This window comes from Calonectris borealis, chromosome 25, assembly GCF_964195595.1.
Source record: "Calonectris borealis chromosome 25, bCalBor7.hap1.2, whole genome shotgun sequence".
Taxonomy (NCBI): Eukaryota; Metazoa; Chordata; class Aves; order Procellariiformes; family Procellariidae; genus Calonectris; species Calonectris borealis.
This window is the reverse complement of record NC_134336.1, coordinates 5,468,781-5,481,769: the sequence shown is the minus strand read 5'-3', so window position 1 is coordinate 5,481,769 and position 12,989 is coordinate 5,468,781. Positions and strand designations below refer to the sequence as shown.

Genomic DNA, 12,989 nt, shown 5'->3' with positions numbered 1-12,989 from the left:
TTGAAGCCTTAAGTATGTCTAATGACTGCTCTGCAATGGACTTTGTCTTTAGGAATTAAAAACAAATGTTTCCTTCTCCCCCCCCCACAGTATCAGTCATTCCCACAAGGCCGAAATGGATTTAAAGTTGGAATGAAATTGGAAGGGCTGGATCCTGAACACCCCTCTCGATTTTGTGTTCTCACAGTGGCTGAGGTAGTTGCTTTTCCTGTGTTTGATTCCAAAAGTCCCATGTACATTTATGATTTTTTTCAATAAAAAGTAGAAACATAAGAATAATAGTACTTTAATTAATTAATGGTTAGTAGGAATTCAGGGTGACACCGAAGGAATAGTGTTATGTGGTTAAGGATCTATGCCTGAAATCCTACTGTCAGATTTTTGCAATTGTAACTCAGAATAGTAAACGTATTAATTGCATGCAGTGAACAAATATGAAAAAGAACAATGCAGTTAGGCCCTAAGACTTAGTGAATATAGGCAAGTCAAAATGCTTTTATGCTTCTTCAATTAGGTGAAATCTGTGTTGGTCTGGTATAGACATAAAAGTTTTCGGACTGCATTTGTACTCCAGATATTGCTGCACAGTAATATGTGCATGAGTATGGAATAGGAGGCCAGTGAAGTTACACTGACCAATTTTATTTTCAACTGTTTGAAGTGAGGAAAGACGAGCATGGAAACTGGGACACGTAAATGAGGGAAAATAAAACTCGACTTTCAAGAAATAAATGAGATCTTAAATTTACTTTTCTCTGTAAATCCAAATACGGAAGGAGTGTTTGATTAGTGTTTAACTTCTTTATGACCCTTTATGGTAATGAGAGCTCCCCTCATTATAGGTACAAGGGTACAGAATGCGATTACACTTTGATGGTTATCCAGAGTGCTATGACTTCTGGGTTAATGCTGATTCCTCAGACATCCATCCTGTCGGCTGGTGTGAAAAAACAAGTCATAAGCTGCTCCCTCCTAAAGGTATGAAAAAAAAATAGAATTATGTAAAAGAAACCATAAATTCTACTAAGGACTAGTTGTTCTGGGTCTGCATGTTTCGCTTTTAGTATGATTTCATTGTGGAACTCGATCTGAGTGGCTTGAAGGGAAAAAGTGTGACTAAGATAGTGAATCACAAAAGAACAAAACAGCTCCCTTTTGATATTCCCAAAGATTGACATTGTTAGTCAAGTTAGAAACTCGTTATTGGATGAGCGTGTAAAGCAAGGAGTCTCTTTGGGGTTCAGAACTTGCTTCTTTCCTGCATTCAATTTCCTAGAAACATTTAAAGGTTGAGGTTAATGATTGGACATTATAGTGAAAAAGAGAGATACGTTTTAGCTGAAATGCATAACCCCTGAAGATTGTAGAAAGGCAATTATCATGCAAAGTTCATATTCTTCCCAGGTAATTTCCATTTCTGAAAAACCAATCTGAATGTAACGGGGCTATGTAAAACAATCTTTTTATCTCTCTTTCTAGGTTTCAAGGAGGGAGAATTTAATTGGACTTCCTATTTGAAGAATTGCAAAGCTCAAGCAGCTCCAAAAAGCCTTTTTAAGACCCTCAGCACTGTAAGTGGTGATACTGAATACAAGACGTTTCAAATAGGTTTGATGCTAAGTGAGTTTTGACCAGAATATTTATATGTTTTTAATATGTTCATGTCAGAGGTACAGCCATGGTACAATCACATGCAAGCTATTTCCTGCTGTGATCTATTTTTAAGATGGGGAACTAGTACAATTTTTCTTCCTTCCCCCAGTCACTGACTTTCCAGAGAGAGAATTTGTATTTCCCTTCCTCCTTAATACTGGAGGAAAAGATTTACTCTACCATTTATAAAATATATTACAACGGTCTGTTTTGCTGTGTCCCTGCAGTCAAGATATTTGTGTCACTTTCCTCTAATTTAATCATTTCCAAAATAATTTCTGGTTTCCAGCAGCATACTTATGTGCGCCATGGGATTTATTATGAGGCTATGGATCTTGAGCACTTTTCATCCTTCACCCACTGTTGCTTTCTTTTTGGTTGTTAGCCTCAGTTCGTGTGTAACACTCACTCCCATTTGTGTCACTCAGGTGACACAAAGTCCACGGTCTGGCGGATTTGACACTGCAGAGGGACAGAGCACTGACTTCAGTAGGATCAGGGCCTAACTGTGCAGCTCTGCTCTGCTTCTGACTCAGTCACCTATTTTCCTTGAAGATTCTCTCACTTTTCCAGTAATAAGACAGGACCTGCAGTGCTCACGCTTGTGCTCAGCCAATACTCATCACTGCAAGGCGCGTGCATCTTAGCCTTTGAATCTGTAGTGGTGGTGTGTACTTGGCGATTCTGTTAGTCGAGCTGCATCAGCTCTTTTTTAAAAATAGTAACAGTCGTTGCCAGAACACATGGAAATCTTGTCTGTAGACCTCTTGCTAGTAACTATAATGTGTTTTGGTCCGTGGGTTTTGTGGTTTGGTCTGTGGGTTTTGGGGTTACAGCCTGCAACAAATGAGTTTATGAGGGTAATTTAAATGGCCTGACCTAGAACGTGGCTGATTGTCCTGATGTCCTGTTTCTCAGCCTGTCACACCCTCTGGTTTTCGTCTGGGAATGAAACTAGAGGCAGTGGACAAGAAGAATCCGTCGCTGATGTGTGTCGCAACCATCACGGATATGGTGGATAACCGCCTGCTAATTCATTTTGATAACTGGGATGAGAGTTATGACTACTGGTAAAGAGATTCTATTTGTAATATATGTCTGCAAGTAGACTGTGGTTTATTTCGCTCTTCCACTAAGGATAATACCTAATATTTTAAATGTAGTCACTAAAGTTGGGATCTTAAATCAGTTTTCAAGCATCTGAATAATTACTTGGGGTTTTTACAAAGTGCCAGTTGCCCAGTGGCTTCCCCTGCTGTTTGAGTGCTCGTCAGTTGGCTCACTGTGGGGTTAGCTTGAACTACCCGTGAAGCATTCAAGGTGAGAAGCGTTTGAGGTAATGCAGCTGGCTGACTTGGGTCAGGTCAGGGAATGTTCGTGTTATCCTTCCTCTGGCGGAGGATAGGGTGTTATCCTATCCTACTCGTCCACTCTGGAAGAGTAAGCGCCACTAGTGACACCACCTGGAATTAGTAACGTCCTCTCCTCCAGGACTAGTAGTGGGTGTTGGCATGTCTCTCTGCAAACTTAAATTTGGAAGTAGGCAGTACTGAAATCAGTAAAAATCTTTTCCATTTGCTTCAGCAGAGTTTGGCTAAGGCCCTTTAAAAATAAAAATGATTGCCAAGATTTAGGCTTTTAAGTCCTGACGTGCACCACAGTTGTTCTGCCTCTGAGAATCTTGATCCCCTGCCCTCATGCTGGGGCCAGGTGGAATATTAGTCGAGGAAACATTTTCTCTTTTTGGTCCGTGTTTTCCAACCTACATGAATGGAGCAACTTTCTTTGAATTTGTCTGTGAAAGCAACACAAGGCACATGCTTATCAAAATAGCACTGATTCGATCAGTATTCTGTGTTCTCTCCCCTATCTCCTTTTGTTTGTGTTTTTCAGAATAGGCACCTGTTTGGTGGCAAGTTGGTCTTTTCTTTCTTTGCCATAAATACGTCATGCAAAGCTTTGTAACACCGGTGTTTCCATTTGCAGGGCTTTAGATCTCATTCCTTTACCATTTTAGCTCGTGAAGCTTTGTTTTCATGCTGTGTTTTGTTTGGAATTTGAAAATTTTAATGGGAAACACAAGCAAACAAAAATTCAAAGTAGAGCTTGGCTGAAAACACACAGTTTTTTTCCTAGATCTGAAAGGCTGCTTTGGTCCCTTCCTCGGAGCAGATGTGACAAAAGGGGCTGTCTCAAATTGGCCTGTCACCTCCTTCAGGGACTCAGAAGATCTAAACATGCAATAAAATTGGGAACCAGGCAGAGTACCACTAGGTTTCAGCTAGAATTAATGGATAACTTGCAGTTCTTGGCAAAGACCTTAGCAGTAATTTCCCCTTCTTCCACAGCAATGGTGTTTCAGTTAGGGATGAAGTTTTTGTTTCTTTTCTTCCTTTGCATTTTAGCTTGGATGATCTATGTCCAGGCAGAACTGTGGTTGGAATGGTCCATGGGGGGGGGGGCTTTTTGTTCTTGTTTTTTTAAAGCATCAGACATTCTTCTTTGTATTTTCCTATCCTTTGGGGCAGCTTGAACGCCTTGAAAACTTGGTGTTATAAATTCTAGCGAGGTAATGCTTGTCTTTTACACCATGATCACACCCACTGAAAGCATCTGCTAACCCAGCAAAGGCGTATCAGACAGCATTTGAAATTCTGCTTTTCTTTTTGCTTTAAAATTGACTGGTGCCAACTTCCCCTCTTTGATTCAGGTGTGAAGCTAGCAGCCCATATATTCGTCCTGTTGGCTACTGCCAAGAAACTGGAACCCCACTGACAACACCACCTGGTATGTTGAAAGTGAGATTTATTTCCTGCCTCCGTCAAAAAACATGCAAGCTTTATCTTCCACATGATTACGTATTTGCAAGTTACAGGTTCCATTCAGTACTCTTTTCTCTACTGACTGAACAATATTATTGTTCATACTTTTTGCCAGTGCGTTTTCTTTTGTTTCATAGCTCTTTCAAAAAAGGGAACGGAGTTTGGTAATTTTTAGTTGAATTTGATTTCAGAAGGGAAAGAACTTTGAAGTATTTGCAGCATTTCCTTTAAGGTGAGCTGGAAGAAAGAAGAATCAATGTCATGCTTTCATAGATGATAAGATGGAATTTCTGGAAATGAAGGAGTAACTGAAGCCACATCTCTTTCTGCTGCACTGGAATTCAGTAAATGAAGAATATGTTGGCAAATGAAAAAGGACAGAACCTACAGGAAAATCAGTGTTGTTTTCAGGCCTTGGAAGTGCTCATTCACCTTAAAAATACCAAAAATTAAAAAATTATGTCTGCTGTTTGCTAAATTGACAGCCCTGGAGCAAGAATTTCTGTAATTACTGCCTAGCAAGTTTAGTAGAGTGGGTGGCACTACAGGATCCCTCTGCATTGGAGGAATTAGTCTCTGTGCCTTTGCTGCAGATGCAAAAGGGGTTGTAAACGCTTACTCTTCAGCAACGCCGCATCTGTTCCTGCTCCTGGAATGCAACAAGGCTGTGGCGTGCAGCTCCCCTACTCGTATCATGATTACCTGTCCCCCCAGCAGAATCTGCAGTCAATTCTGATTTCTCTGCTGAGAGATTTACGTGCAGCAAGTTGCAGACTGTCCTGTGCATTTAGTCATTGCACCCTCCTGCCAAAATGAAACAATACTGAGGCTAAAAAATACTGAAATAGGAAGGGAGAAAAAGTAGAGCAGTTTCTTAAATGTAGCTGCCAGGGAGAGACATCCCGTTGTTGTTAGAGTAGCACACCCGTGTAGGTGTCTGAGATTACGGTAACGGCAATGGAGCCTTTATCTCCAGACTGCTAGTTTTACTCAGCTATGGGTGAGTAGGTAGGAGACGAGAAGTTTCTACAATCTTGCAGGCACTCACACATAGAATAGTTAATAAAATAGGAAATTAATTTAGTGATGCCATTGCACATCACAGAATCCTGTGACTAGCTCTTAATTGGCAGCTCTCTCTAGAGAATAAGCATTGATTAAGCTGTACAGAAATGAACCCTTCAGGTTTTTCAGGTCAGGGTTAAAGCCCTGTGTAGAAGCTAGGGAAACTTGCAGCGCTGCTGTGTGTGCTGTAAGTGGTGTGTATAAATAAACAGACCACTTTCCAGCGCCATCCATTGTTAAGTGCTAAATTAACGTAATAGCCATGCGTTACATAGCTGCCTTTCTGTTCTTTGTAACAATAAATGTGGGTTTTTCTTACTTAAATGTTAATTCTGTTTTTTCAGGATACAAGGATTCCAAAGCCTTCTCATGGGAGAAATACTTGGAAGAAACTAATTCCCAGGCAGCCCCAGCAAGAGCATTCAAACTGGTTGGTGAATCTCCTTGATTGTCCTAGATCAGGAGGGTAGGGGAAACGGCTCTTATCTACCCTTTCTTGCTGGATGCTTTATTTGATGGTGATTCACCATGTCTGTGCCAGGAGGGTGCAACTGGTTTTTTTACTTTGAGTTTAAGATCATCTCTTGCTGCTGCTAAAACAAAACACACAGCAGACTACAAGATTTTTTTTTAAAACATGCCATGGAAAGCTGTCTTGGAAAGGATTTTTGACTAAGCATCTTCACTTGCTCCATTAGCAGATTTAAGGGAGGAGCCTTCAGTCCACACAGATAATTGTAGCTTTCAGAGGAGTGTGTGAAGGGCAGTACCTTGCCTCAGAAAGGGCATGGAGAAGAGAAAGAGATGGTCTTCTGCTCGAGGTCTGACTGCATGGGCAAAGGGCATCTCCCAGTTGACATCGATGCTGGTTGAACAGGCTTTCCAGTCTCTCCCTTCATGGGGGCCAAAAGTGGCTATCACTGGCCGGCCACTGGAGACATTTGGTGGGGAAGGGAGGAAGGAGTGGTGTGTGTGTATGTGTTTGAGGGGCAATGAGAAGTGTGCAGTTCCTCCATCAGATGTCCCTTCCACGTGAAGTTTTAAAAACTTCTCTAAAATATTTTCACCTTGCAGTTGTGCAAATCCTTCTTCCTCTGGTTGATGAGGCTGGAATTAAGGTAGAGTGAGAAGTTCCTATCAAGGACTTACACGTTCTAATATAGATCTTAGTTCTAGGGAGGAGCCAGCTGTGCCCTCCACAGAAATAAGCATACTAACAGATGATAGAGCATCTCTGCCAAAATCCTCGATGGAGTAAGATCATATTGCAGACTAAATCAGAAGATGATTCTCTCAACCTTGGAAGCATGAGCTTTTGCTTCTTATGTTGGAGTTCAGTGCTTTTATTTGGAAGCTCACTGTGAGCAGAAACAAAACAAAATAACTTCATTAAAAAAACCCATACCTTAAAGTTGATTTTTTTTTTCTTAGCAGCTTCTTCTGCACTGTTGGCTCACCTTGCTAAACTTTGCAATATGTTTAAAAACTTTTCTGTGCCATCGTGACACTTGTCTTGCTTCCTTTCAATGAAGTTAGCGTTGCAGGTTAATACCTGCTGCCCTCCCGTATATTTTGTTGGTAAGCTCTTTGGGACTGAGGAGGAAAAGCAATCAGGGAGGCTTCAGATAAGGGAGGTAAAAATCCAGCCAGGCAAGTTTGATAATTGCTAGATTTCAGCAGGTGTCCATTTGAAGTTTTTGTAGGTTGCAAGATGGTGTCAGGGAATGGGAAGAGGCTGGCTTTGCCTCTTGAGAGAACTGTAAAGCCACAGCTGGAGTTATCTGCAGCACAGTTGAACTCCAAAACATCCCTTGGATTAAGGTTTTCCAGAGTTGGGCAGACAGCATCTTCGATCATGCACCGCAGCGTGTGAAGCACTTCGGAGCCTGTGCGCAGGATAATGAGTGAAGCTTGTCAGTAGGACACATTTGTTGCCCCCAGGGTAGTCTCAGCCCTTCTCTGAGCCGTGCTCATAAAATCCCAACAGTGCTGGAAAACGGGAACCTTCAGAATACAAGAGCAAAAGAATGCAGCAATTGGTCTTCTACACAATAGAGGAACAATAGAAGTAGTTTTGTAGAGACAAATATTTTGGAAAGATAAACTCTTTGTGATACAAAAAGAAACTGTGAAGTACGACCTATTTAAAACTCCCAGTCTGAAGTCCTCAGTAATCTGTCATTACGGCATTCTTTCTGCAGATTTTCGGAATATAAAATGTGTTGAGAAATGTCACCCGAAGATAACAGGGCTTTGCTCAGGACAGGGAGCCTTTTCAGTAGGAATACTCTGTTTTTTGGATTCTTCCAAAGTGAAGTGTCTTCCCAAGGCAACCGCCTTGTCTGCCTCTTTTCCTGTTTTACGTACATCTCTGGAGCCATTGTTTTGCTCCTTCAGGTATCTGGCTTTGAGAGAATAGTAGCAGGGCCAATTCTGGCTCTCATGAAACTCCAGAATATAAATCAGCACCCAAGACTGTGTTTTGAAAACGAGATGGGGAAAAAAAAAGGCATTTGATATATCAACAGTTAATAGAACTCTTTCCAGATCAATCCTCATTATTCTTCTGGCTTGGTTGGTCTGAAGTGCAAATACATGGCACATTTATTGATTTTTTTTTTTATTATTATTATTCTAACTAGCAATTACAGGAAATCAGTACATAAAAATATGGGTTGAGAGCCAGAACAGGCATTTCTCGCTGAATTAGTTTTTAACAGTTTTCAAGAGCTATCTTATGTAGTCTAAAGACACGGATCATCAGCACAAATAGCAGATCTTGTGTCTGGATTTCTGCCTTCTCCTCCATCCAGAAATGCAGGAGGAGACAGCTTGATTGTCAGCATCACTATTTCAGCCCATTGTCTTGGGCTGTCAATTCAAAAACATTCATAAGCTATTGCCAAAAAGGCAGCAACCCTTCAGCAAGGCTTAAACAAATAGCCCTGCTCATCTTCTGGGCAGGATTTTGTTCTCTAGCACTCAGGCTCCTTCCTCAAGGAAGGCAAACAAGGTTGGCTGGTTCAATAAGATGCTTTTAAAACTAAAAGCAGTTTAGATTGTCTGGCTTCTGGTGCGTCGTGTGACTGAAAGCCTGTGGATAGATGTCTGAGTCCAGGTGAAAAGATCAAAGAGAAACTTGAGGTTTGGAGTCTGTAATCCCCTTAGCTCAGAAGTGGACCTCCTTCCCCGCCCACAGCTACTGGCATTAAAAAGGGTAAGGAAGACTAAGGAAAGAGTGATTATAATCATCTTTGCATTAACCTGATCTTGTTCAAAGACGTGATTTATCATCTCTTGCTAAAATCATGACCTTTGTGTGCAGAAGTGAAGAAGGACGTGTTTTGAATGAGTATTCAGTGCTCCGTAACCCCCAGCTGCGGAGGTCAGAGGAGGAATTTGCAGTCAGTCATTTAAAGAGAAATGGAAAGACTGGTAAACGCTGTCTGTTACTTAGAAGTTTACATCTGTGGGTGCTGCAAAGGGCACGCATCAGGTCGGAGGATATTCCGGAGTTTTTACAAAGTAGTTTGACCACTGAGGTTTGAGAAGAAGGATAAGTCAGCAACTGCAGATGGGAGACTCCGGTGGCTGGAGCTGCTCTCGAGTCCCAGCACTGCAGTTCTCAGCAGTCGTCGTTAACAAGCAGATGCAGTTGTTGTCATAAGACGTAGATGGTAATCTGCTTGATGAAGGTAGTTCTGTAATATCCAGATGCCAAGAAGGATGTCACATAGTGTAGTGAAGAGGGACATCATGCAGTGGTGAGGTTCAGGTGTTCAGGTGTGAGACAGCGGTGAACTGGCCTCTGTCCTTGTCAGATGTGAGATCATCTCTCTGCTGTATTTGGGAGTTTTGCTGTCAGACTGCGGAGTCTGTGTGTTGGTGGAGCCTGTGGTAGTATTTGGCCTTTTTTCTGTTAGGGAAGTGCCTCTCGCCCTGGCTGTGAAATGCTCCTCTGCACTGAGAAAGCTCAGGCTTCCTCTTGGGTACTTTTGGGCTGCCGACAAACAGACAGCTTAATCCTCTAGGAAACTCTGATTTTAACCTCTGAATCAGTCTGCCGTGTGAGATCAGGGGCCAAAGCTGCACAGGCATTTGAATGGTAGATGAAAACTTCCGCACATTTTATTCAGAGCAGGTGACTAGCTCTGAGCGCCCAGACTTTTTAGCATTCTGCTTACAATCCTCTCTTACAGCGTCCTGCTCACGGATTCCAAGTTAATATGAAGTTAGAGGCTGTGGACAGAAGAAATCCCATCTTGATAAGAGTGGCAACGATAGTTGACAAAGACGACCATCGCATTAAGGTATGACCTTGCTTCAAAGTGCAGAGCCCTTGTGCTGAGGAATATAGCAGTACAGAAAAAATACCCATTTGGTATGAGGAGCAGCAAACAAACGCCTTGCAGATGATCTAGCCTACAGGCCTGCCTAACTGGAAATGATTTCTGTTGTTTTGTCCTGTTGAAATCTGATGGAATTGCCTGGTATTGTTAGTTACTGTTTTAATGTAACTATTTTGAAATAACGTTTGACAGCATGCTTTTCCATCTCTTAGCAGTTTCTGTGTGATCTGTGCGAGTGAAGGCAGCATTAATGTTTTGCTGATGGGAAGCTACTTGCCATTTTTTTTTTCCTAGCATACTTAAAGGAAAACCCAAAGCAAGGTAAACCCTGTGGGTTTACATGTGGGAAGCGGCTTCATTCTCCAGTATGAATTTGTTACATAAATGGATTTTAACTAATTCTTTTCACGTAAATATATTGCCAGAAAAATCTGTTGTGCTTTGGCTTCTGAGAAATTAAGTATGAGCCAGCTGAAGTGCAGGCTGCACTGATGGAGGCTCCTTGGCCACAGGTCTCCTTCCTGAAGGATGATTATGTGGGCAGGAGTGGAGTTCGCTCCCCATTAGCCATTTGATTCTCAGTCTCATCGCTGTGACTGCAAACAGAAGTCAAGATTTGTCAATGTATAGTAGCATGATACTCAGTTCATACATTGGTTTGAAACTCTGCCGCATGGACAATCCAGTAGCGTTTAAACTGTAGTGATCCTCGGTCTCTGTTAAGCTGACCTGGATCTGAGCTAACTATTACTAGTCCCTTCATCCAGCAGAAAATTCTAGCTTGTTCACTGCAAAACTCACCGAACTTGTTGGCTTTTATGGTGTTTTGGGATCCTCAGAAAACAAAACAATTAAATAAGCAATTGTGTTTGCATAGATTTAGTCTTTGAGTATAGAGTGTGCTGGAGCACCCCATGGGCTGTGCTTTCTTGCAGACCCTGTGATTTGACGGTGTCGCCAGAATCTGGTTGTTCTGTGAAACATAGATGCAGGGGTCAGGAAAACAAATAGTTACACTGAGCACAAAGGACAATTGTGCTTGACTGAAAGATTGAATGAATCAGCCCTAAGCTAAGCAAGGTGAAACAAAGGGGAAGTTAAAATAAAAGCTGAGTCATGTCCTTAACTGTATCTCTCACTGAGACTGTGTGCTTCTTTTAGATACATTTTGATGGTTGGGACCGTAATTATGATTTCTGGGTCGATGCAGACAGCCCTGATGTTCATCCAGTAGGCTGGTGTGCAAAAACTGGACATGCTTTGCAAGTCCCTCTAGGTAAAGTAGATGACATCATATTGTTATGTTGAATAATTTTCCTAAGTGCAGTCTGCTCTCCAGATGCAGGGAGCGTTTTACAAATCTGTTTAACTTTTTTTTTCTTATTACCAGGTGCTGTCGATCGAGTGGGAACAGTGGGACAAGCGTGTCCTACTCCAGGCTGCCATGGTATCGGTCATGTCAGGGGACCACGATATGGAACACATTATACGTATGTATATGAGGTCGTCTTATAAGGGTTCTGCTTGTGAGAGTCTGACTGCTGTCCATAATAATAATGCAGCAACAAGCACCTGCACTGCACTGAAATTATCTCAGGGTGTTTATTCTGGAGATAGTTATAACTGCAATTGCAGCTCCCTCTTGTGTCTAAATGTGCTGTTTCATCATAAATTCTGTTTATACCAGTATAATCATTACAGCTGCAATGCAATCCAAGATAGATTAATTCACTCCAATTTCTACATTTCAGCATTACTGAAGAATTTTTTTTGGTAAAATAATACACCCAAGAACAGCATGCAAGGAGGCAGTTAAAGAGGGAGAGACTGTGTGTAGGTTACTAAAATATAAGAGTGAGGAGAGCTAGCTCATGTTTTGTGCTCTGCCTTTTGATTTCTTATGTACTCTTGGAAAAGGAAGGTTTTTCTTGATTAAACTATTTTAAAGAGCAAGAAAACAATCTCGGATGGGAGGTCTGAAGATCTAGTGGTATATAATGTGGTAAAGGGCTTTGAATTTTTCAGAGTAAAAGTTGGCAGGACTCTCTTATTTCATGAAATATTGTTCAGACAAGAAGGTTACAGAGGAAGAGCTCTTCTTGTTCTCTGAGGTGACTCTCTAAAAACATTATTTTGGTTTCTAATTCTGCCATGTAGTCCCCTGCTTTCCTGCACCTAAAGCTGGATAATAACATCTCCCTGAGTGTTTTTGGCCTCACTTTTTCTGTGTTTGCCTGAGGCTGGTAAGACTGTATGGCTTAAAAACATGCATCGTCATCTCTCTCTCTCTCTGTCTCTCTCTCTCTTTTTTTTCCTTTTTTTCTTTAACACAGGTTAGTCGGCTGCCCGTATTCTGATGTGAACCTCAACAGAGAAAACTTGTTACAGGACCGCCTGAGTGGGGAGAGACCTTCCCCTAGCAATAGCATGCAGAAAGCCAAGAGGCTGGAGACTCCTGCCCCATTTCTGTTGGGGGCAGGAGAGTCTTCTCAGGAGGACTCTCCACAATCCAGGTGAGCTGAACCCTTTTCTTGGGCAGGTACTGGGGAGGAAAATTATTTTACAAGGCTGAAAAACACAGGAATTGGCAGAGAAGCAGCAGAGCATTGAGTTCATCTGTCTGTAATATTGACCCATGCCCCAGACACTCTTAACACAGAGCAGTGCACTTTTGTACCCTCATATGCCTTAATAGGTTTCTTGATTCCTTAATCCTGCTGCTCTGGTCACATTCCAACAAAGGAAATTGCATTCTGTCTCCATAAATTTTTCCTTGCTGTTTCAATTTAAAATATATTCTTTTTCCTTCGTTTCCTGTCCTAAAACTGTCAAGCAAGGTTATTTTGCACTATTAAACTGTAACTGCAATCCACCCCAGAGTCGGCTGCATTACACTCGTAGGCGTAACGACTATATGTGTATCACTTGGCAAACAAGTTGAGCTCCTTCAGATATTTTATTTTCCTACATGAAAATCTTGGAATTGAGTATCATTGAAGCAAACTCTGTATTAGTTCTTGGACTGCAGGAGGCAGTTAAAATGTGACATGGGACAGACCTGGACATGAAGGCTTTTATTATTGTCACCTTTAGTCTGTAT

At 41.7% G+C, this 12,989-nt stretch overlaps 1 protein-coding gene across 6 annotated transcripts in view; it reads left to right on the top strand.

Moving 5' to 3' along the window:
• LOC142092942 (lethal(3)malignant brain tumor-like protein 3) overlaps positions 1–12,989 on the top strand; it is a 51,289-nt gene that overhangs the window by 22,962 nt on the left and 15,338 nt on the right. For all 6 annotated transcript variants that reach the window (XM_075173668.1, XM_075173666.1, XM_075173667.1 and 3 more), the window contains 10 exons: positions 91–195; positions 843–978; positions 1,480–1,571; positions 2,572–2,723; positions 4,364–4,440; positions 5,885–5,970; positions 9,740–9,850; positions 11,051–11,165; positions 11,280–11,379; positions 12,223–12,402. In XM_075173668.1, coding sequence (XP_075029769.1) covers positions 91–195; positions 843–978; positions 1,480–1,571; positions 2,572–2,723; positions 4,364–4,440; positions 5,885–5,970; positions 9,740–9,850; positions 11,051–11,165; positions 11,280–11,379; positions 12,223–12,402 — 1,154 coding nt within the window. The remainder of the gene's footprint in view (positions 1–90; positions 196–842; positions 979–1,479; positions 1,572–2,571; positions 2,724–4,363; positions 4,441–5,884; positions 5,971–9,739; positions 9,851–11,050; positions 11,166–11,279; positions 11,380–12,222; positions 12,403–12,989) is intronic.